Source organism: Dermacentor silvarum, chromosome 9 (assembly GCF_013339745.2).
Source record: "Dermacentor silvarum isolate Dsil-2018 chromosome 9, BIME_Dsil_1.4, whole genome shotgun sequence".
Classification (NCBI taxonomy): Eukaryota; Metazoa; Arthropoda; class Arachnida; order Ixodida; family Ixodidae; genus Dermacentor; species Dermacentor silvarum.
This window is the reverse complement of record NC_051162.1, coordinates 31,871,859-31,895,816: the sequence shown is the minus strand read 5'-3', so window position 1 is coordinate 31,895,816 and position 23,958 is coordinate 31,871,859. Positions and strand designations below refer to the sequence as shown.

At 41.6% G+C, this 23,958-nt stretch overlaps 1 protein-coding gene and 1 long non-coding RNA gene across 2 annotated transcripts; both read left to right on the top strand.

Moving 5' to 3' along the window:
• Nucleotides 1-3,878: 3,878 nt before the first annotated feature.
• On the top strand, nucleotides 3,879-8,405 carry LOC125939810 (zinc finger protein 384-like). The gene is made up of 4 exons (XM_049655256.1): nucleotides 3,879-4,076; nucleotides 5,662-5,733; nucleotides 7,429-7,512; nucleotides 8,014-8,405. Exons 1-4 carry the CDS (start codon nucleotides 3,902-3,904, stop codon nucleotides 8,403-8,405), a joined length of 723 nt encoding a protein of 240 aa, XP_049511213.1. The 5' UTR covers nucleotides 3,879-3,901.
• Nucleotides 8,406-9,892: 1,487 nt separating this feature from the next.
• LOC125939957 (uncharacterized) lies at nucleotides 9,893-22,369 on the top strand. The gene is made up of 5 exons (XR_007463200.1): nucleotides 9,893-12,696; nucleotides 14,346-14,490; nucleotides 18,228-19,144; nucleotides 19,801-19,968; nucleotides 20,565-22,369. It is a non-coding gene; the product is annotated as an uncharacterized LOC125939957 (long non-coding RNA).
• The last annotated feature ends 1,589 nt before the right edge of the window (nucleotides 22,370-23,958 follow it).

Here is a 23,958-nt window from a genome sequence, read left to right as displayed (position 1 = left end):
CGGTGGACTTTAAAAAACCCAGGTGTTCAAACTTCATCCAGAGTCCTTAACTCCCGAGTGCCTCATAATCATATCGTGATTTTAGCGCCTAAAACAATTAATGAATTTTTTAAACGGGGACGAAACAAGGAAATGAAGTCGGTGGTTAAAACGAAGCGCGCCCCAAAAGCTCGGAAATATAAATAAACATATGGTAAAAGAGGTTCGCATATGTCACTCGGCGCTAAAATTTCCTGCGCGTCCTCAGAGGCTTGTATGCAGATGAACTTTTGCAGAAGTTCTCTTGCACGTATGGAAGTATAGGGTGTGTTCGCTAGAGTGCACTCGAAAAGGCAGAAAAAGTACAGCATCCCGCGTACATTTATGCTGATGAACAATAAAAAGATTGGGCGATGAGGCTGACTTGTTGCGGTCAAATGACTTATAACAGGCGTCAGGCGCGAATTCTGTTAATTTGATGTCATGTACGATTTGAGCCGCACATGTGGTTTTCCTTTTTTTTTTCCATACCTTTATCAGTGCCAAATGGGTGTTTACCTTTAAAAATATTAGATTTCCACCGAGGATTGAACACTGAACTCCTCCGGTATGTTATATTGATAAAGTCGACTGCCTTGTCTAGATTCGCTGGAAATCGGCATTGTACATATAACTTTATCTTTGAAAGCTTTCAAAATGAAATGGTCCTATCTTCGCCCTCTCGTTGCTGTATGACTTGATCCACGGGCTGCTCGAAAAGTTAGCGTAGTATTACTGTTCGACATACGCTAACTCATGCTGCCAATCTCTTTCCACTACAGTAAAAAACACTATTGTAGCAATTAGCCCTTGAGAATAGTAATCGTCACGTCCAGGAAGCATATACGACAACCTAAACGCGAAGTTCTAGTAATTATTGAACCTGTAAAAGATGGCGCAAGCTGTACAGCCTTCTCGCAGTATTTGCTTCCTTCTAGGGTTTGACGTGTCAGAACCAGTTCTGATTAGGAGGCACGCTGTATTGGAGCGCTCCGGAATAATTTTGACCGCCTGGGGTTCTTTAACGTGCACTAAAACGCAAGCACACGTGCGTTTTCGCATTTCGCCTCCATCGAAATGCGACCTCCGCGGCCGGGATTCGATCCCGCGATCTCGTGCTCAGCAGCGCAACGCCTCAGCTGACTAAGCCACCGCTCCGGGTTCACGTTATTTACACTCATGTACCGTGTTACTGTACTGGTTCTCCGATATCAGTAGCTGAAGCAGCTAACACTTTGCAGAAAAGCGATACAGTACACTGCTGTTTATTAACTTTATTCCGATTAAAACTTACAGCAGAACTAATCTCATAATAACTGTCGAAGGTAATGAAATTAGCAGTCAAGGAATGGAGCGAACGACGATACTTCTGAAGTCACACGCCGTGCACACGCCGAGTGTTTCAAAGAGCTGGCCGGCCGTGGAACAATCGCACGCTAGCTTCTTAGGGAAGCAGGGTCTTATACATTAAAGAAAAGCGATTGTTACCTAAGCCTTAATTAACTCGACTGCTGTTCTCGGCGGCAGAGCTTGAATACCACATCGGTCACATATTGTATTTTTTTTGGATTTCTCTAAAGCGAGGCGAGACAGGAACCTACCTACCTATTGCAAAGTGCCACGAATGAGGGAAAAATGTTACACACTAAAATCAATAAATTAACGCTTACACTTGTAGTCGGCTATGTTTGATAATTGCCTGGGGTTTGGCCTGGCAAAAGTAATGTACGCTGCGAAAATACACTTGGGGCGTGGCGGTGAATATTTCTTTAGATCAAAACAGTTTTAATGACGCCAGCAGTGACTGTACCAGTGTAGTATAACTGGACCCTCCGTAGTGTTCACAGTGCACAGAGCGGCGGTGGCGAGGAAGAAAAAAACCCAGAAAGTGAAAGTTATGTCGTGAAAGAAGCTCTCTCAGGTTAGTCGATGATCAAAATCGCAATGCTTCCTTGACGTCATTGTATGCAGATGAGCGGGGACACCGATGTCGAGTACATTTTCTGAAGGCCACTGGCAACAGAGATAAAGGGTCTCTGCACGCCGTACGCTCGAAAAAAAAGACGATAAAAAGAAAACACACACACATACACACTCTGCCATCCCGCATTCCTTGTGCTGAATGCAGACGAATAAACAGCGCAAGGACGCCGATCTTATTGCTCAGCTGACCTTAAACTGCTTTTAACCGTAAATTCCGTTTACTTGTAGAAATGGTTAACTAGATCCTTATATAAGGCTGTTCGTTTTACCTGATTGTTTTATTCCGAAGTTGGAGTTTTTGTGTGGATTTATACATAACGTGGCAACAAAAACCTGAACGTATTCCACATATATTGAACTTCGCACACAGTTTCTCCCGTATTTTCAATGAATTTCATTATGCTTGCATTAGTGCTCATGCCATGTCAGCGCACTAACTTTTGCGCCGCTTGTAAAAGAAATTAATAACACTCCGAAGAAGTCAAATACGCAATTTCTTGCAAAAACGAAACTTTCCCCATACACTTTGAACGTTGATGCACATTACGGATGACGCACTCCTTATTTTCGTTATACAGCATCGCAAAAAATGGTGCGCACTTTAGCTAGCATAAAAATTGGGAAAATTGAAGGTTGAGTAATTATGTCAAGCGCTTGCAAATTAAGACAGGGACGTGAAAGTGTCGCCACACATTAAAGATAACCCCCCCTCCCCCCCCCCCCCCCCCGCTTTGCACAGAAATTTAAAGTTGGCGTCTTGTACTGTTGTTTGAAGATTCTGGCAAATATTGCCGCTAACGTCAGTATCACACACTATAACGCTTGGATAAGTAACGTTACACAAAGACTGCGTAATGAGAGAACACTGCATAAACATTTACCGTTCCCCACTGATTTACCGTTACCAACTCCATCACTGCTTATCTGTGTGTTGCGCGACGTGAAATCACATCATCTCTCAGAGATCGGTTGTATTTCGGTGGGTGAAGGAACGCCCCAACGGAAGACGCATCCCGCGACCACTGATACGCCTCGGGGATGTGGCGTGTATGGCTATAAATTTCCGAAAAATATGAATTTTCTTTATGTCTACAATACTCCAAGACGGATCTACATGTGGTCCTAGACATCGTTTTTATTCCACTATCAGCAAATCTTTCAACAAAGCCTTCCTAACTGTGCTACTTTGACCTTTGTTTGGCACCGCCGATGCAACACATTCGTATGCTTCAGATATATTCCCCTTCCGTAAACAAGGGCTTTCTATTGATAAAAATTGTGTAAAGACTGCCCTTGCAACAACAGAAGGATCTTGTGCGGCTACTGGTGCCAGCGTTAACTTTGAAAAATGTTCAGGTGGTTTGGACTATGGGCCACAATGCCATCACACTACGCAGGCATTGAATGAAGACACGGTCTGCCCTGTTTAGGTGCCCCTCACTCACAGTACACTCTTAGTCAAGTACCGTATAACGTCCGGCACATATGCGGTATATTTTCGTTCCCGCGCAAAGTACTGCATATAAACGGACTTTCAAGCGAGATTAAGCGTGACAATAGCGGCGGCGGCAGGCTAGGCCCGCTATATGCGGCCCCGAGCGGACGCAACGTTTATATGCAGCCTGTCGCTATTGTTTGGCGCGAAAAACGGAAGGGCGCCGTGAAGTCTCTCGAAGCGGAGGAGGAGGCTTTCAGCATTAAACGCATTCTCTCCCTGTTCGGCCCTTCCCTCTTCTCGTCTCTCACCCAGCCGCGAAACGAACGCCGCCGACGATTTCTTTGTTTCTTTCGCTCGCCTGCTCCGTTTGCGTGAAGTATTCTTTTTTGCTTTCGAGAGTCTCGCGCGCTTTTTGGCGGACTTCACTGTCGCAGCCGAGGATACGTGGGATGGTTTCGTAAGATGTACACTTCGACTGATGTAAAGGGTGTTTTGAGGGGACAGTGCCGTTATGAGAACTCATGCGAGTGCGACGGCTACACGAGATCGCTCACGGACGGCGGACAGCCGGGCGCGCCGTATCAAGCGGCATGGTGCGCGTACTGCGGACATAGCCCCGTGAACCACGTCCGACTAGGTAAGTTGGTTTAGATTGTCCTGAAATAGGATGATTACATGCTTCATTTATTGCGTTGTGCTATTTTTGAACTGAGCACCATACGTAACGAACCTCACATAATATGTGGCTCTTGTGAACGGCTACTGAGAAGAAACTTGTAACTCGGGGGCTCTACCGAAATACATGGGAACGGGGAAATCGTTTTTCTCGTCAGCCACTGAAGCAAATTTATGAGGTTTCTGCATTGAAAGGGGGAAAAAGCCTAGTGACTGTCACGATGTTTTTTTTTGTTTTTTTTTGCGGGCGAATTGTTTTATACAAATAATTGAAGGTCGAGTATTGTCAGAAAACGAAATCGTCTAGCTCGCAGCATTGTAACTCAGCAATGACAAGAAATATCACAATTCTGTAAGCTTCATCTAATAGTACACCGAAAGCGGAGAACATTGATGTATCATACGTGCCTCTCAGTTGCACCACCAATGAGTGAGCAGGACTTTTCTAAAACCTTCATAAAGATTGTAATTCATTTACCTAAAGTATCACTAATCAATCTTGTCTGCTTTAGATGCTCTATATAACAGAAGCAGTTAACAGAATTACGAGTTCTGCTTTTGGTGCAGTTTCGAAATTGTGAATCTCAAGCTCTTTCTTTTCTTCCTTTCTTTTTCTTTTTTTAGCTTACCGAAATTTGGCAATTTTCGTGAAAAAAATCCTAGCCCTAAATGAACATAGCGCTTCCGACAGTCATTAGATAACTTGATCCCTTAAATGCAACGAGTTCCATTTAAATTGATCTAGGAGTCTGTCGTCTCCTACAAGCCTTTCTGCTTTTTACATGCATTTGAATAGGTGGCATCGGAGTTGGTCCCGAGCCACGGTCTCGCAAGGTGCTTCGAGACGTCAGACGTAGGTCATTTCAAACAGTTTCGCTGTTCGTAGCCTTTTACGAAAGAAAAAGAAAAAAAAAGAAAAAAATCTCTTTTACCAAATGGACTATTAAAAAAAAGTTTTTCGACATCACGCCAGGTGAGAATTACATAAAAATCAGCATCTGCATATCATGAAACCAACACTTTTGTAGAGACCAAATTTAAAAGGCGATAAATTTTACATTCACCTAAAGCAACAGTTTATGTAATAGAAATACCTTATGTAATACAAATAGAATCCCCTTTTGAAGAGTAATTTTTTTCTTTTTTATGAGAGAGGGCTTTGGCGCAGTTAAAAATACTAGGTAAAAGCAATAAATAGATAATGACACCACCTTCAGACACCTGCATTAATGGCACAAAAAGGTCTGTGAAAAGTTTCTAACATCAGCCATTAGCAACACCATTTATTGCACACATCTGTGCACACAAAGTAAGCCATTTGTGCCTGCTAAAGTGGAATGCTGATGTTCAGTGTAATTTGTATTCACTCAGTGGCAGCTTAGACATTAAATTCTGTTGTTAAAACTCCATAGCAGGTAGAAAAACTAGAGCTGTGGTCCACAGCCTTACATTTTTCCCTCTTCATGTATCATTTTCAGAGTATCGTTTGCTTCCTTGGTGCTATAAACAATGTTTATTGTAGCCTTATGTATTTGATACCTATGCAGGGCCGAGTCAACCATCAACATCCGCAGCAACACTGACAGCTCAAGGAGAAGCACCTGCAAACCTCGCTACTGGTAAGCAAGAATCCTATCAGGATATCAGCGTGTTGCTGGATCTTACAAACTATGACTCATAGGATGAATAGCATAAGTTATAGATGCCGGTTTTTGTGTACATTGATATAGTGGGCTGCGCCAAAAAATTTACCTTTACCCACATACTGGTACAAACAGCCAAACTGAAGCAATTACCTAAAACGAGGGTTGCTTGAAAGGTGTTATTTCCGAATCGAATAAGCATATTCAACAAAAATGACCCCTGAATTTTGTACAAAATATTTTCTCATTTCTGAAGCAACATCAATGTTTGTGTATTTGCTGATACATGGGTGTAATGCTGTTCAGAATTAGCTGTTCGAATAAGGGAGGAGCTTGTAAATAATACCTCCTGTGAATTATCGGGGCAACCTGACAGTGATTGTAATGAAATAATCGAACAGTATAACAGCTACATACATTGTGTTCACTGAATGAGAAAGTGTGATACTACAGTTGTGCAATAGTGTGCAAACATTGTTAGACTAGTCAAATAACAAATTGGAACAACTTCATATATGGGCTGCTTCAAAGCAAGCCAGTCTTGTGAATGACTCAAGATTGTTGAGCATTGAGCAGAATTTGTGTGTTTCATATGTTTGCTCAGGAACTGTATAGCAACTGTAGCTATCCTGCAGTAGCTTCACTTAGAACAGCTGTCACATCCATCATTCTCTCGCTCTTGAGGCTCCATAAGTGTTTCACTTATACGGGGTGTTTTTTATTGTTAGAAGAATTTTTAAAGATCACCCATGGACATGTAGCACACTTCTACTTCTTGAGCTAGATTACTGCGTTCTAGGTAGACATATTTCGTATAACGATGTTTTGCTAATATACTTTGAAAATAATTACTTTATGGCACATATTGCAATTTTCTAATTGTAGTCTGTGACACTGAAACTCTTATCCACTTGGTAGAAATCCTGAAGATCACCAGCTAAGAGAGATATGGGGCGGTATTCTGTAAGAGTCTACCTAGTGGACTGTCCATTTTGGCGACCGTTGATTCACTGCTGCTTGACGTGCAGGAAGGAGACTGGCTGGCACCTTCCTGCACGTCAAGCAGCAGCGAATCAATGGTCGCAGAAATGGCAAAATGGACAGTCCACTAGGTAGACTCTTACAGAATACCGCCCATGTACTCCTAAAGTTTGCTACAAAACTTACTAGTGTTCTTGTAATTTTTCAGCTTCAGTGCACAAAAATGTAATTTGTTGAAAGTATTAGGACAGTGTTAATGCATTTTTACTGAAAACTTTGACAGCTCTCAAAAGTGGCGCTAGTTTTAAAATTCATTCCAAGGGGATGCGTCTTGTGAAACCACTGGCTTCAGTTTGTATATTGCAATATGTGTGCTAATTAAATTAAATAGTTAGGAAGGCTATTAGTGTAATTTTGTTAATTTGTCACTTATATATTTTGATTTTCTTAAAGCATTGTCTGCCCCCTTCAGATGAATGAGTGGGCTGCATGCCGCAGGTGGTTTTAATTATGTGAACGTCGAAGAAAACACCCTGTGTATTTGAAAGAAAGAAATATTATGCAAATGCTAATTGTGATTTCTCAAAACAAATACGAATCGAGTAGCAGGGACTATTGAATTCATGTTCGAAGTTTTGAATATTTGGACATTTCTAACTCAAACAAATGGAATGGCTTTTGTGCATACAGGTTCCAGTGCACAAAGTCTGTGCAACATTGACGAGGAGAATGAGCCAAGTTTGGCCGCTACCCAGCGTGCAGAGAGACCAGGAGGTATGCCTTAAGAGATTATATTTAAAATTTTATTGAATTTATAACACAAAATTGCATATTAATGTGAGAGCCTCATAGAACCCCATTCCAAATGAGATAATAATCTTTCATCTTGCTTTTATACAACAGTTGAAGGTGTAACTTAAAATAAACCTTCCTATTTTAATCGTGGGGCAATTTATGCACTCAAGTTCTAACGTTACCGCTGTGACTGGAAAGCTTTCCGCATTGTTATTTATTAAAGGCATTAGTACTTCATGCTGATGGAACAGTCCTTGCCAATTCCATGAAAGTGATTTGATGTGCGTGCCTGTATACTGACTTACTTTCACTGCTTAAAAATTTATTGCTTACAGTCATTTATGAAAGATGAGTACAGCATAAACTTAAGAGTGAGAGCAGTTGTGCACTGTATAAGAGACGTTAAATCAATAATTAGCATAGTCAAAAAACATTATTTAGTAAAGTGTCCTTTGTGCCCCTACACCTATCAAAATGCAGGGAGAGATGAAACTGGAAACATCGCCTTGTCACAGCAAGCGAGTACATCTGAGACAAGTACATCTGAGACACAAGTGGAAAAGGAACTGCGTTCTCTGACTGGCCAGCATGTATGTTCTCAGTGTGGCTTCTTTTGCACTGCATTCAGCACATTTGCTAGCCACACAAAAACCCACCGAGGTGTAAATGTGATGTTTGTTTGCTCAATGTGCAACTCTCACTTTGCTTACCTGACACACTACCAGCAGCATCATAAGGTGTGCCGAAAAAAGTGGACAGATCAGAGCAATCTAAGGCAAGAAAGTTGCAGCAATGAGGAAGAAGGTAATGTTCAGCTAACATCTGAAGATACTTGTGAAACTGATAAGGGAGCTATAGTGTCTAAATGCTGACAAGCCTGTGCAGACGCCTTGAAGGCCATCACAGGTGCCCTAAGACGGTCATTGATGATGTAGTTCAGGAGGTGGACGACATGTTTAGTGCAGTTGGAGTTCCTGTCCACATTGGTCACATCAAAAATGACCGTCTTCGGAAGAAAATCTACCAGAATGCAAGAATTTTTGTGCCCCCTACTGAAGTCGTGCTGACTGGAGGGGCAAAAGCCTATGTCATAAAGCTTCTTGACCTTCTACAAATCCTGCTCAAACATCCAGACATTGTTCCCCATGTAAGAAAAATGCAGAGGACACAAGATGACTGTGTAATTCATGATTTCAGCGATGGAGCAAGGTTTAGTTCACACCCAGTGTTCCAAAAGCAAAAAGAAAATATTATCTTGCTCAGTCTGTACTATGATGACGTTGAACTAACAAACCCAATTGGCATGAAGAGAGGTAAAAAGGGGAAACTCAGCATGTTTTATGTGACTCTCTTGAACCTTCCACCTAACAAACGGTCCAAGTTAAGCAACATTTTCTTGCTTGGCACTGGCCTTACAGCAAGTTTAAGACAACATAGTGAACGGCTAAAGTTCTTCGATGATTTTTTGCATGCATTGAATTTGCTTGCAAATGAAGGCATCGTCTTTGAAACAGACAAAGGCCCTGAAAGGTTTTTTGGCGCACTCATGGCAGTAACAGGAGATGCTTTGGCGACTAACTCTTTGGCAGGATTCAAGCAGTCATTTAGCCCTGCTGTTCTCCGTTGCTGTCGCACTTGCCTTGTGCCTACGGCAGAGTACGCACAGTACACAAACCACGGTCAGTGCACTCTTCGAACAGAAGGCAGCGTCAGGGCACAAATGAAGGAACTCAATCAGTGTGAAAACCCTGCACAAAAACAAAAGTTATCCAAAGAATCTGGGATCAACAGTGAATCAGTGTTGGCATCAGTTCCTTTTTTCTCCTTGACAAAAGACGTATTATATGATCCGATGCATGTTCTGCTGGAAGGTGTTGTGCCAAAAGAAATAGCTCTTTTCCTTCGTATTGCTATCAAGGAGAAGAAATGGCTCACAAGGAAACAAATGAACAAAGCCATCTCAAATTTTCAGTTTCACCATGCAGTCTCCAGCAGCGACAGGCCACGCCTGATTGAACGAGATTTGAATCTTGTTTCTTCTGCAAGCTCTTCTCTTGTTTTTATTCTCCATTTTCCACTAATTGTTGAGGAATTTATTCCAGAAGATTCGATGCACATGAAATGTCTTATTCAAGTTGCACAGATTACACAAATAATTTTGTCACCCGTTTTGACTGCAGAGGCTGTTGGAGATTTAGAGGAGCTAATTTCTAGCCACCATAAAATGTTCAATGAGTGCTTTGGAAATGAAGCAGTCTTTCCTAAAATGCACATGTTAATTCACATTGTTGATCAAATAAAGATGCATGGGCCAGAACGTCATCACTGGACAATGCGGATGGAGGCAAAAAATGCCTTCCCGAAGTCTAAAAAACTTTTCAATTTCAAAAATGTACCACTTTCCGTGAGTGATTTTCTTCAAACTAATACATCTTATGCCCTTTGGAATGACGATGGCACACCCAAAACGGGATACGCAGATACCAGAATGCCACCTGTATATGGTACTCCTTTTGTGCTTAGCCAAAGCTTCTGTGATGCAGGATTGGCCCCTTGTGATGTGGGGCAATGTGGCCTGTCATTGCAAAAGGCACCTGTTGAAAATGTTGTGATCAGGGTGAGCGATATTATTGTTACTGGGCGCGTCAGTGAGCAGCCATGCTTTTGTAGGGTAAATCACATAGTGTATTTTAATGACCAGGTATTTGTAAATTGCAAACTTCTGACAACAACTTATGTTCCAAAAGTGAATGCCTTCATGGGAAGTGTTACAGACCATGAGGCCATTTTGTCAACTAAAAGCTTGCTTCTCCCCTGGCCTGTATTTACATATTCAAAAGATAATTGTATTTTATGCATCCCTCAGTCTATTTACACTGCATCACATGTTCAAGTTACATAAGTGATCTGTGTAGCTAACCAACAAGCAGAGAGAGAAAAAACATTTCATTTCGGCCCCCTGTGCGGCGGGCTACTGGGCATTGGAGCGATGGTGATGTTGTGGGAAACGGGGGTGAGGGTGTGACGTCGGTGGCGTCGACTCTTGCTTGGGCTCTGTCTGCTTCTTGTGGTACAGTGAGCCCAAGGGCCGTTGTAAGCTGCATTATTGCGGTCACATTAGATGGTGTCGGGTCACTAAGCCACTCCTAAAGTGTGTGGGGTCTTTTGGTAGTCCTTTAGGTATAGATTGAAGTGCCTCTTGACTGCCTGTACAGTGCCACAGTGTAGGGGATGCATTTGGGCATTCCTTGTATTCCGTCCATATTGTGCAGGCCTCTTTTCCGGCTTGTAGTGCAGGATGTTTTTTGTGTGGGCAGACAGTACATTTGGGCTTGGCATGTGTGCATGCAACAGCGTCGTGTGTTGTCGAGCATGGTGGAAATGGAAGAATTGTTTCTTGTTCATGCCATTCCTCTATTTTTAGGTGTTGCATGTATGAGGCTATTTGTTTTAATTCTGTATGAGTGAGTGCATCTGTTCACTAGTGTGGAAGTCCCTGAATGTTTACATGTGATAGAGCATGTGCATTTTCATTGTCCCCAATGTTACAGTGGCTAGGTACCCTTTGAATGGTGATATCAATGTAGCATTTCATGTAGCAATTTGTTGTATATCAATGTAGCATTTCATGGATGTAGTTGGGCAGGCTTCCTGTGAGGAAAGCTTGGCATGCTGCTTGAGTGTCCGTGCTAATTATAATGTTTTACACGTGTTGTGGTGCTGTTATTGCCACTATTTCAGCTGTTGTTTGGGTAGGCAAACGTGTGCAGGTCTTGGGTATATGCATTGGTCGCAATGTTGTATGTCACCGTGCAGCTTATTGCAGCGTTTGTACCCGGAGATGGCGTGTGTGTATTACGCTGTTCTGTTCAGGCAATCATGTTGTGCATGTGTTTGTCTTCTTCCTAGGCAGGTTTGTGGGTCCATGTTTCAAGGCATTGACATTATGCAAATGTCGGGCATTTGTCACATTGGAGGTAGAAGTGTTATTTGAGGCATGTTGTCTTGAGGATGTATGTCCAAGATCTCTAAGCATCCTTTGACCTTGCTGATATCATTTGAATCTAGTTGTTTGGGGTTCTGTGTAGACCAACAAAGAGCATAGCAACATAGCTTATAGATGTGTGGTTTCAAACTTGTGGCAAAGCAAGGAAGTAAAAGGGTGACAGACACTGAAGCCAGAGAACGCTAGGGAAAATAACTTCTTTTTTTTCATTTTAAGGGGGACAAGTACTAGCGAAAGAAAAATAATGTGGAACACAATGCTGCTGGTGGAAATACAACATGCTTTGTCCAAATTGTCATGTCCAAATTTACAATGTGATACTATCTCGTTTTCCCTGCAGCAGCCAGCAGCCGCCATAGCTGAATTGGTAGAGCATCCCATTGAAAATCTACTTCCTGATATGCCACTAGGTGCATTGCGAGGACTATTTATATTGTCTTACAAATGGCCAGTAATGGTTTAACTGTCCAAATTGTCATGCTGTGTCATCCCAGTAACACATATTCACGAATACAATACGGATAGCTTCACTGTTGTGACTTGTAGTAGTGACGGTCACTGTGTTGATATTCGTTATTTTTGTTTTTGTTGTAATTCAGTCAGAGTGTTGCGTTCTATGTTCTGTATGTCTACTGCTCTTTCTTTTCTTTATTCTGATTTTGAAGTTTATACCAAGCGTTTTATGTGATCGAAATGTATTGTTTGCTTGTTGGTTCATTATAGCAGCAAATGGAGCTTGAAAAGAGGCAGGAAAGGAGAGTGGTATGATCACGAGGTGCCCTTTGATCATCGCAGTCTCCTTTCTTGTCTCACTTCTTCTCCGATACCATTTGCTGCTGTTTTATGTGACTACTGTGTTACTGACCAGCTGTACTGTCTGTATTACATATTCAAATAGCTTATTACGTGGCACAATAAAATATGTACAGAAAGCTACTTAGAATTAATGCTCCTTTATTTGGTTTGGATTGTAATCGTGATGCTGTGGTTCCATATTCTTTATAGAAGCCACTTGCAAGTGTCCAGTGGTCACCAGAAAACAAGCTGCCTGTGTTTTCTTGCGTTGTTGAACCACTTCTTCATGGAATGGACATTACTGAGAGTATTCATCGTCGTCTTTCGAAACAACTTCGTCATGAGTTGATTCATTTTCTTGAGTAAGTACTACAAGTGTTACATCTGTATAAATACAGAACAGGGCACTCACATGAGCATCACAAATTTTTATAAATTAAACAGCTTCCAAGTTCATGAGAAGACATGTGTAAACCGTGTCTTGCACAAGTTGCATCAAACATGCTCAATCATATCCTGTTTTCAGTGGAGGAGTTTCTGTTCTGAAAATTTAAGTCGGTGTTGAGTTAATTGCTACAGCTTTTACTGAAATTTCATTTCCTATTGATATTGTCACGACTAAAGAAGACAACGAAGTCAGGGACACGAGCACAAGCATGTCCCTGCACGTTATTTCTCGTCAATGGATCTAAGAAGCGGCTATTGGCAAATAGAAGTAGACGAAAGAGACCGCGAGAAAACAGCATTCGTGACACCTGATGGTCTCTATGAATTTAGGGTACTTCCCTTCGGCTTATGCTCCGCGCCGGCAACATTTCAGCGGCTAATGGACACCGTTCTATCAGGACTCAAGTGGCAAACGTGCTTAGTATATCTGGACGATGTGATTGTATTCTCTGCGACATTTGACGAGCACTTGAGGCAACTACGTGCTGTTTTTCAAGCCATACGGTCCGCTGGTCTCACGCTTAAGCCGGAAAAATGCCATTTTGGCTTCGAAGAGCTTCTTTTTCTAGGCCATGTTGTCAGTAATGGGGGAGTACGACCTGATCCGGAAAAGATAGCAGCCGTTGAACATTTTCCTGTGCCATCCGACGACAAAAAGGCAGTGAGACGATTTTTAGGGTTATGCGCATATTACCGGCGTTTTATTTAGAACTTTTCACGCATTGCATCGCCGCTGACACGCCTCACCAGAGAAGACGTAGCATTCGTATGGGATGAAGATCAGCAGAAAGCATTCGACGAGCTACGGCAACGCCTTCAAAACCCACCGGTCCTGGGACACTTTGATGAAGACGCCCCGACAGCAGTTCACACCGATGCCAGCAATATCGGCTTAGGAGCTGTACTTGTACAGTGGCAAGACGGCGCTGAAAAAGTGATAGCCTATGCAAGTAGAAGCCTTTCCCACACAGAAGAAAATTATTCAACTACAGAAAAAGAGTGCCTTGGGGTGGTTTGGGCGGTGATCAAATTTCGCCCATATTTGTACGGCCGCTTGTTTGATGTTGTCAGTGACCACCACTCACTCTGTTGGTTGACGAACTTAAAAGACCCATCAGGACGATTGGCGCGCTGGAGCCTTAAACTTCAAGAATTCGACATGGCTATTGTGTACAAGTCGGGAAAGCGGCATACGGATGCGGACTGCCTTTCTCGCGCCCCATTCGAACCTGCAAGTGCAGACGATGACGACGCTACAGCGTTTGTTGCAGTTGTCAACACGGCTACGCACGCACAGCAGCAATGCGAAGACCCAGAATTGGAGCCCATTATTAGCTTCCTAGAGGGTCGCACTTCTACTCTGCCAAAACGTTTTGGAAGAGGACTTTCATCATTTTGTTTACGCAATAAAGTGAACTTTTCTCCAAACGGAAGCCCTTACTTGCTCGTGTCCCTCACTTCGTTGTCTTCTTTAGTCGTGACAATATTGTACTCACCAAATATCAGTCTGGGAAATGTAGACCAGGCAGGACCTGTAAATTTCTTTTTTGTGTGTGATTTTCAGTAAAAACAACCTTATTCAAGATGAGAACACTGCAATTAGGCGATGGAAGTACTATGCACTAGGGGAGACCTTAGCAGCAACTTACCCAAATATGCTTTGGGAAAAGGCAAAGCAAGACAAGGAAGGCCGAATCAAATCACCTAAGGTAATTTATTTTCTTCTTTACAATGCGCATTTAACAAAATAACTAAAACAAATGGCCTGCTGTCACTGTTTCGCTCATAACTTAGGATACTGTGTGACTACATTAGGTAACTAGACCAATGTGATATTCTCAGTATTTATCAATGTGATATTTTAAGTACTTTTCTTAAAATAATTACTCAAGCTAACATTTTCCTGTTAATAATGAATGTTCTTGGTTTTTTTAAAAACAAGAATTTGCCATAACCTAGGTTATCATGGTTAGTGACTAACACCTCTTTGGCTTCTCCCTGGCATTGGGAGGTGATATTTGCATTCATATTACTGCTCTCGTGATTCACACTCCAGCTTATATGTAGCGCAAACATGTGGCATATCAAAAGGGTACCTCAGTGTACTATGATAAAGCCACTACTGCCCAGTTCAGTCAAGAGACCTTGTGCCACACTTTAGCATGCCATCTGGATAGCCGGCACGCTTGAAGCTAGCCACCTGTGTCTGATTACTGCATTAAGCTCTGTGGGCACATGATCTGTCCAGTGCTGCACGTAGGCATGATTTTAGTATGCCCCTCTTTACTAACTTCGAGGGTGCTAAATTGAATGCTATCACCGCAGAGTGTAGTGAAAGGTTTCTTGACAGAACTTAAGGGTCTGAAAATTTTTTTAAATTGAACATTTTTTTAGTTATGGCAATGCCTAACACAAACTACATCAGTTTATTGACATGCTGTTCTGTTATTGCTTTAATTCTGCCTCATTACTGACGAGTTGTGCTCGGTCTGTGCTCTTAATTGTGATGCCATCGTGGGCATTCCATAATCGTCATTCCACGTCATCCGATTCCCTTCATGCTATCGTCGCCATGCCTTCCGACACAGTGGACCAAGTGGTCTAATAGCCAGAGTGGCAGTTTGGGCACGTTGGTAATCCATAAAAACGCTTAAAAAGCATGAACTGGAAACGGACGAAAAGGGCGCATATATGCATACAGGCGTGGTGTGTGTATTTATCCTTTTTCGTCCGTGTCCAGTTCACATTATTTAAATGGTTCTTATGGTATACATGCATAACGGAGCACTCGTTTACATGAGCATCACAAATTTTTATAAATTAAAAAGCTTCCTAGTTCATGAGAAGTGCGGGAACTAAGTGCGGCCACAGCTTGGGCCACTAAATTTGTGCTCGTGGTTGTGATGCTGTCATGGTGGTTGCATCATTGTCATTCCAGCTTCATCGTGCGATTGTCGTTGCGTCATCCTACAATCGTACTTTCGTTATGCTGTCATCATGCTGTCGTCATTGAATCACTGTTGCCCGACAGTTGTAACGCTGTTGCAGTCATCCCATTGTCCTCATACCTTTGTTAAGCAGTTGTCGTCATGCTTTTGTTGTCATACCGTCCTAGTGATGACAGTGTGGTCGTACCATTATCATTGCTCTAACTTCATTCAACTCTCGTCATGCTGATCATGCCATCGTCATTTTTTAAACTATTTTTTAGTTACAAATACTGCTGTCTATATTTCAAACATAGCAGGAGTGGGTACAAGATTTTAGTACAAACAAAAGAACAAACACTAAAATTATACAAACAGATTAACAGGCAATATGGTCAATATGCTCAATAAACTGCAAAAGGCAATGTGCGTAGCGAACCATCCAAGTTGCTCCAAATTTCAACTGTGAGCGGAAAAAAAGAAAGTTTGAAACAGTCTATATGTGTCCTGAAAGGAACGATATTTACTGCGTGACTATGTCGGGTTGCACATGCGCTAGGAGATTTAAAAGAGAAGGGTGCCTGAATGCCGGATGATGTGTGAATGATCTTGTGAAGCAAGTGATATAAAGGTTATAAACAGGGATAACGTGCCTCAGAAAGGCTGGCCAACGTTTCGATAGAAGGACCTATCTTCGTCAAAGGCGGCCTCGTCATCCTCCACAGGTTAGTTTTAAAGGGTTAGTAGAGTGACGTCACGTCGATGTCGGTGGCGGCTGGCTGTAAAGGGAGAGACTGAAAAGAAAATGACCGCTGTCGTTTGACTGTCTGTAGGCGTGGTTTCTAAAACGAGGGGACAAAAGCGGGAAAGCGGCACAAAGAAAATGACTAGGAGGGTGTTGGGGGAGCGAGAGGTTAGAGAGTGTTCAGAGGTGTCGTAGGCGGTGTGCACTTGGGTCTTTGAACAGCTGGTCAGCCGGTCAGTGTGCGAGTAACAACAGGACGAGTTGAAATAATGACTTGAGTAGCGTAGCAGCAATGCGTCCGGTAATTTTGGAGGTGTTAAGATGGCGACACGGAGCCTGGAGGGGAGGGGGTGTAGTTGGAAGGCAGCAGCTCGGTCTTTCAAGGGATGTTAGCCTCAATAGTTCATCGTAGGCGTCGTCACGGCGGTATAAAGAAGTGGCGGGAACGTGTATGGTCGAGGCGCCGAAAAAGGTATCCTGGCGTCTGGGACTTTGAAGTGTGTCGGTGTGGATCTTTAAAAGAAAGGAAAATGGGGGGGCGGAGAACTAATAGGAAGGTGACAGCAAAAAAAAATTTATTAGAAACAGTGAGTGGGCAGGTGTACATAGGAAAAGCGTTCGTATGGTTGATGTATGCGTAAAAACGTGAAAAATAATAATAAATTGTTTGGTAGGGGATAGGCAGGGATGAACTGGAAATGGAGGAATAGGTGAGGTTGAAAATCGAGAATAGCTGGAGGCCTAACGTGTTTTCCGCCTCCATTAATAACAATTTCAGGTGCAAGTTACAGCTTTTAGCAATTCTGTGTTGCCACATTCCAAATTGATCCCCGTCGGGTGCAGGCATTTAAACTTGTGTATGAGGTAGGATTCTGTATATTTCCTCTTGCGAGGTGAACAGAAATTTGTTAGTAGTATATAGAGCCTTGCTTCATCGAATATATGGCCATGTTCATTTAAGTGGCTGGCTACTGCCATCATCATAATGTCAAAATTGTCTCATTTTTATCATGCTGCCGTCATACTGACTTCATCATACTGCCTTCATCATTCTATCAACATCATTCCTTCGTGTTCATTTTATTGCTGTCACAGCATTGTCCTCATATATTTGTCACCTTGGAAAGCGAATGCCATACCAAAGTTAGCTATTAATGGAGAACAGTGTATGCGCAAGCAACAAAAGTCTCAGAAAGACTACTACAGGCTATAGATATAGGTGTCTTCAGCAATACGGTGGGTCGCTATATGCTTGAATGCTAATTAAGTGCATTACCATTGACAGTCATCATGAGATTGGTTCTGCGCAAATTTCTTGCTCTCATTGACTTCAACTATAACATTGGGTATCTGCTGGTAGCTGCCTGGAAGGTACTAGTGTTGCTGTGCATTTTCTATGTACAGCCACCGTCAGACTTGATATGAATATAGGAGACTCATCTCTAACGGTTTAACTTGAAGAAATGCTGTTTTTAAGAAGCAAGCATCAAGTGTTTCGGAAAAAAGATGCATTAAGCAATGGCATTCAAGGCAGTCCGTCCAGAAATCGCTAGCACCTACTGCAGTAGACTCAAAAACGCGCTTATGGCTTGTTCGGAATGAGTATGATGGTGGCTGTACATTTATGTACGTCGTCTCATAACATGCAAAATTTGCTGACGGTAGATGTCTAGTCTAACTGGTGCCAATAACCTACAACAGATGTTTATTTGTATGCATGACAGTCAAATCACAAATGCTCTTGTTCTTTACATTTCATTTGCTATTATTTCAGAGTGTGTTTGTATCAAGACTTGCGGAAGCGAGGCGGCATAGGTGGCTACGACAGGCAAGGCGAAAGGCCGCAAACAACGAATCAGTTGAGGCTTCATTTAATGTGGTCATTGTGCAAGATGTTGATCCTGAATCTGCATTAAAAGAGCTGGCAGTAAGTTATGTAGCAATATTTTATACGGTTTCAACAGCTAATTCTGGGAAGACTGAAGAACACACACAGCAGGGAAAGGGCAAGATTAGCCACAAATGCCTGAAGGTATTCCATGAATATTTACACTCACAGTGGCATACACTAAACACTTAGGTCAGGGAGTAATGCCTTCTCTTGGCAGTTGTCTAAGCATCACCTATATTCTACATGAGATGTTCTACTCATTATCATATTCAGTGTGTACTGACCTGTAATTATTTGTTGAAAGTAACCATTTCAACAACAACAATGCTGAGCCTGGTAAAGTTTATTGAATTAAGTGATCCTAATTCATATCTAAAACTAGTGAAACCATCAGCTAGTATTAAAAGCGTCCAGTGCTTTTTTTTGCTAGGTGTCATTTTGTCTGCAAGTACTGGTGAAAATACCGCGGCAGTGAAATGCAGACCAGCTTAACACTTCTGCCAGAATCAGGCACATGTTGAAGGGAAGAGCTCCGTATTGTGTCTTGTGATACAGGCAGCTTCGTAAATTCATTGGGTTTAACACTTGTCAATTTTTGAATAGTCATTCATCGGAAAAAATGACTGAAGTTAAAATGTATTTGCTTTTCTTTCTTTTTATTTTAGTCCATAGAAAACGTCCTTGGTCCGAGCGGTCCTTTTGACACTGAAAGGGTTGCAGTTCTTCTCCACAGCACATTGAGTCAGCGTAAAATTGACCCTCCGCTTAGTCTACCACGCTACTTCCTCAACGAGGATATTGTGAGTATAAAAAATTCAGACAACCCACTTCACATTGAATGTTGTTAATGTGATTAGCATTGAAACAATGTAACGACACATTGTATTGCCACATTATTTGCTTCTGTGTAGCCTACTCCTTTGATTTGATTTTCTATTACCAATATCCTCACTTATCTGTAGATCAACGCTCCTCGCAGAATGCACACTCTCGTCCCATTCTGTTCACTTCACTGTAGCCAACTTTTTCAATTTTCTGTTGCTGGCATTTTCTTCACTTCTTGCCACTTGTTTTGCTACTCTATCAGTCGCACACACCGATTTTGGAGGATTGGCCAAGAATGTTTACATACCTAGTGTCACATGCCCAGTTGCACATGTAAATGGCTAAAGTTGTCTATCCAGGCACATAGCCAGTGTCATATGCTCTGTTGCATCTATGCAGTGGCCCTGTCGTCTATTTTTGCACATACCCAGTAATATATGCCCAGTTGGACATATGTAGTTTGCAAAGTTGTCTATACCAAAATTGTCTATTCAGTGGCCCAAGTCAGCATTAAAGAGGTTCGATTTGGACAACATACCGGAAAGTGTGCAAAGTGCCCAGACACTGCTAATTGTATTAATAAAGTTATGTGTGTACTTTGTAGACCCTAATGCTGAACTGCCTTTTTCAGCTTACTGTGGAGGCTCAGCTGAGATTCAAGAGGACAATTGATGAAGTCATGGATATCCTCTGCAAAGTCAGGGAAATTATAAGTGAAATGTGTAACCACCAGATGGATTATAGAGACATTGATAACTACCTGCGTGGCAATCACGCCAAATCTTCACTCATAACTTCAGTAAGTCACCTAGTGCTAAAAACGTGGCGCAACCATTTTGTGCTCACTTTCAGTTTTCAGAAAAAAGAACTATCTTGTGTCCCATCTGTTAGCCCTTTAACAGCTCTCATGTTTATAGGATGAAGTGCTCTGAAGGAATTGTGAGAACAATTGTGCATGTGACTTGCATTTTAATAACGACAGCTAAAGCTCATAACAATCCTTTATGAGAAACTTTATTGGCAGAAAGGCAGAGAGGTCGGCCTGAGTGAAGGGCTGAAGGGCTTCTAGTCTGCTACTCCATACTGGGGAAGGCGTTGAGGAAACAACAGAGATAGGATATTGATGAAGCAGCACACTTAAAACACACAAGTGCACGCACATGAAAATGGACATACACAGGCACTGGAATGCAACTACTGCTTTAATGCTCAAAGGCCCGTCTTTTCGTAGTGTTGCTTCAGAAATGCACGCGCTCTGACAGCAGTGAGGCGTGAACAAGACCCAGAACAACAAATAGACAAAGATGACATTATTTAGATTCCTACTCTACATATAACCAAAGTCTAAGGTAGCAGCCATAAATGAGGTACCGTCCTCCTTTCTTTTTTTCCCAGCATTTTGCAGATGTCCATGAGTCACCAGGACCAACGATTGTTTGGAGCACATCGACAAAGGCCATTTTTGTGCTGAAGATGAATTGGTCTCCTTGAAGGATGATTGCATGCTCGAGAAGGCCCTTTTACTTTGCTTGACAGTGTACTACGTAAAAGATATCACTTACCCATCTGCCTTTGCCCAAACTTTGGGACTTGTACAAAGTGTGTTGTGCAAAGAAGAAAGCTTTCCTCGTTGATGGGCTAATAGTAAGCTGCTAAAGATCGTCGACAAACTGAAGAGCATTCTCTAAGTTCTTCATGCAGCTTTCTTTCATGTCTTTATCTTTTAATATGCAAATTTTCTCATTGCTGGGCTAGCATAAGCTTCTCAGGATTTTCTGGTTCTGTTCATGTTCATGCAAATTTTTTTCAATGTTCTTTCACTATAGAATACCTGAGAAGGTACACAAGCAATGTAATCTGTGATATATCAATGCAACATTTCCTTTTATTTATAGCTCATTGTAAACTTTTTCAATGACATAGAATTCCAATAATGCACAATACATTGTTTCATTTCTCACGCAGTGCTTACGAACAATTTTATTATTAGGGCAATATTATCTAGCACTTTTTTATGCTCAGTTGACGCGCTTTTGTGAAAACATTGTGCAATCTTATTAGCCACTTCAGCAAGAAAAGGGGCTTTCTCAAACTCTAGGCCTACTGAAACTGTCCTGTTGAGGTAGATATACTAAAACACCGAGTCCTGTTATTTCCTTCTTATTATTTTTTCTCCCCTCATCCCATCATGCTACGTCAATATACCTTCACTGAAACATAGGGTAACTGATTATCAATTTAAAGGAGTCACCTATTAGTGATAAAATATAGTAGGCGAGCCATGTAGTCTGTGATATCAAACTAACAATTTATTTCACTGTGTATTCTTGTCTTGTAATAAGCACCAAAACAGACAAAGGTACAAAAAACATTGCGAGCTCTTCGTTCTTGTCTTTCTTTAGCGCAAAATTTTTCACATCAATGAAAACCAACTTGCTCACTTTACTCTCGTTATTATTCTAGTCAGTGCCATGTTGTTATATTTGTCACGCTGCGCTTAAGGAAAGTGTTACGATTAAAGTTGACATATAGCTAGCTCCTGTCCTTTATGCTTAGCTGATGCATCTTCATGCAAATTTGTCGCACACTCCACAAAAAAAGTGGTCTCCTCAATGTGTACGCCTACTGAAGCACATGCTAGTTCATTATTGATTCATTCTAGTCACCTGAGAAGGCTTCAAATTCCTAAGGCATAGCAAAGCAGCAATCTGTTTTCAGTTTTTGTATTACTTGCTTAATTGTTTTTGTTTTTTAACTTTGTTATAGGACTCACCTACGCATTCATAAATTTTTTAAAGGTGTGAACGCTGGGTGTTTTCATGCTTGATTGAAAATAAACTACTTTTAATTCTAAAGGTGCTGTGTGTGTATTTTTAAAGGTGTGTACAATGGGTGTTTTCATGTATGATTGAAAATAAACTACATTTAATGTTAAAAGTAAGTGCTGTGTGTGTTAGTGTGCAGGCTCACTACACAAACAGAGGTAAGTCGCACAGTCTGGGAAATGTCCAGTTCAATTAGGCAAAACGTTTATAGCTCTTACAACGTGTAGCGGTCACGTACGCATGTATACATGGCTTATGAGAACTCAAGATGCGCTGGCAACTTTAGAGGCATCTCCAAAAAATGTCCACACTTCTGCACTGATAAAATTGAGCATGCAATAAGCCCTCCTTCCATTCTCGATTTGATTAGCCCCCTTCCCCTGTGCCTTTTTGATGCTACCCTTAAAATGTATTGTATATAACGGGCTGTTCTTGCTAATTATTTGTTTAATGTTATCTTAATTCAAGTGCCTTTTAATAAAGTGTGTCCCAATTGAACATTGTTTAAGAATTTTGTTAAATTATCTATTTCAATATAATTGTTGCACTAATGTTTCCATGGGTCCCTTACACCTGAGATACAGTCTGGTTCGCTGAATTGTGGGACATACCTGATATGGTTGGTACACAGACATTGTGAATGGTTGCAGGAGTTAAACAAATTGAAGAGAGAGGGATCTTGAGGTATCAATGAAAATATGTCAGCAATGAAAATATTGAAGGAATTACCTGCACTTATGTATATCTACCTCATTACAAAGCATTGCCTAATATTGGACTGAGCAATTGGTTTGTAATATTTTCTTCAGGATACACTGTTTACCTGGCATTATCCTAATTTAAATAGCACATTAAGTATATTTATTTATTTTATTTGAACATACTGCTAGCCTCACATTTGAGACTGTTGCAGGAAAGGGGCAACATTATATTGCTTTACTACTTACAGCGACTAACTAATCAAAGTGTGCTTGTCACTGTGACTCTAGAACCACTAGACAACTGGCCCTAATATTTGAATACCTTTTTCATAATATCAACTGCTGTTTCCACATTGATGCATTGTAATGCAGTGCTAAAAGGCATACAGTGTGTGTTTTGGTGAAAATGGATGACATGAACTAGCGCATAAAATTTTTTGTCATACCGGACAATAATGGGAGGGAACTATAGAGTGTTAGATTATATCATGAAGAAAATCATTACATCAGCCTATATTTATGTCCACTGCAGGACGAAGGCCTCTCCTTGCGATCTCCAATTACCCCTGTCTTGCGCTAGCTGATTCCAACTTGCGCCTGCAAATTTCCTAACTTCATCAGCCCACCTAGTTTTCTGCCATCCTCGACTGCACTTCCCTTCTCTTGGTATCCATTCTGTAACTCTAATGGTCCACCGGTTATCCATCCTACGCATTACATGGCCTGCCCAGCTCCACTTTTTCCGCTTAATGTCAACTAAAATATCGGCTATCCCTGTTTGTTCTCTGATCTACACCGCTCTCTTCCTGTCTCTTAACATTAGGCCTAACATTTTTCGTTCCATTACTCTTTGTGTGGTCCATAACTTGTTCTCGAGCTTCTTTGTTAACCTCCAAGTTTCTGCCCCATATGTTAGCACCGGTAGAATGCAATGATTCTATACTTTTCTTTTCAACGACAGTGGTAATCTCCCAGTCAGGATTTGGTAATGCCTGCGCTATGCACTCCAGCCCAATTTTATTCTATAAATTTCTTGCTCATGATCAGGGTCCCCTGTGAGTAATTGACCTAGATAAACCTACTCTTTTGCAGACTCTAGAGGCTGACTGGTGATCATGAATTCTTGTTCCCTTGCCAGGCTATTGAACATTATCTTGTCTTCTGCATATTAATATTCAACCCCACTCTTACACTTTCTCGGTTAAGGACCTCAATCATTTGTTGTAATTCGTCCCCATTGTTACTGAATAGTTCAATGTCTTC